General features: G+C 46.5%; 1 protein-coding gene across 1 annotated transcript in view; it reads right to left on the bottom strand.

Moving 5' to 3' along the window:
- Positions 1–1,238, bottom strand: part of LOC101856907 (synaptotagmin-1) — a gene marked incomplete in the record, with an annotated part of 110,477 nt that overhangs the window by 23,823 nt on the left and 85,416 nt on the right. The window contains 1 exon segment of the mRNA XM_035970689.1: positions 1,164–1,238. Within this exon segment, the coding sequence (XP_035826582.1) occupies positions 1,164–1,238 (75 nt within the window).

Below are 1,238 nucleotides of genomic sequence, written 5' to 3'. Positions count from 1 at the left end.
TCCCCCCTCCCCCCTCCACCACCAGAGCACCCAGTTTGATTGGCCTGAGATGGGCCCACAGACCAGGTCTCATAATCCCTGGCCCATCAATCAAGCCTGTAACTGATCTAGGATTAGACCGCCCGCCTGGGTGCATCCCATCTATTGTTCCCCGGCTCTGAGGACAACTTCGCTCACGCCCGACATGGCTCTTTTGCACTGCTCATTCTTCTTATCCCTCTTATACCTTCTTATCCCTTCGCCGTGTCTGTCTATCGCCACCTTGCCCTTTCCCTGCAATAAGCGGCCAGTTATTGCGAGAGACTCAATCTTCTGTTCCTCAAACAATGATGAGTTCTTTGATCTTCTCGGGCGTGATTGAAATGGTCGCATTGCTTCATCTGTACGTCAATTTAAAATCTGGTGGTGGATCTATTTCAGACGCGACATCTGATTTAAGCTTGACTTAACTATTATTGCAATTCGGAATGTAAGCGAGGTATTGAGAGTCTAACAACAGACGTGGAAGTTTGTGCAGAATTATTGCATTAACGTCATAAACACACAGACAGACGGAGGAAACAGAATATTGTCTCTCTCTAGCATACACACAAACACACACCCAAAATATATCTACATACACACACACACACATACATTACAAACACACACACAAACAGACACACAAATACTCAGCCGGTAGACCGTCTGCGGAGTGACCAGCAAACAAACAAACAGACACACAAACAAACACACAAACACACACAGAAACATACACACAAACACACAAACAAACACAAACAAACAGACACACAACCACTCACTCGGTAGACAGTCTGCGGAGTGACCAGCACACACACACACAAACAAACAAACAATCACACACACAAACACACAAACACACAGAAACACAAACACACAAACAAACAAACAAACATACACACAGCCACGTACCCAGTAGACCGTCTGCGGAGTGACCAGCAAACAAACAGACACATGCACAAACAAACATACAAACAACCACTCACCCGGTACACAGTCTGTGGAGTGACCAGCACACACAAACACAAACAAACACACAAACAAACATACAAACAACCACTCACCCGGTACACAGTCTGTGGAGTGACCAGCACACACAAACACAAACAAACACACAAACAAACAGACAAACAACCACGTACCCGGTAGACCGTCTGCGGAGTGACCAGCAACTCCACCTGCCCAGACGACAGTTTGTCCACGTCTGCGAGCCGGAT

Source organism: Aplysia californica, unplaced genomic scaffold (genome assembly GCF_000002075.1).
Source record: "Aplysia californica isolate F4 #8 unplaced genomic scaffold, AplCal3.0 scaffold00307, whole genome shotgun sequence".
Classification (NCBI taxonomy): Eukaryota; Metazoa; Mollusca; class Gastropoda; order Aplysiida; family Aplysiidae; genus Aplysia; species Aplysia californica.
The sequence above is the reverse complement of the archived record's forward strand: the minus strand, read 5'-3'. Positions and strand labels throughout refer to the sequence as shown.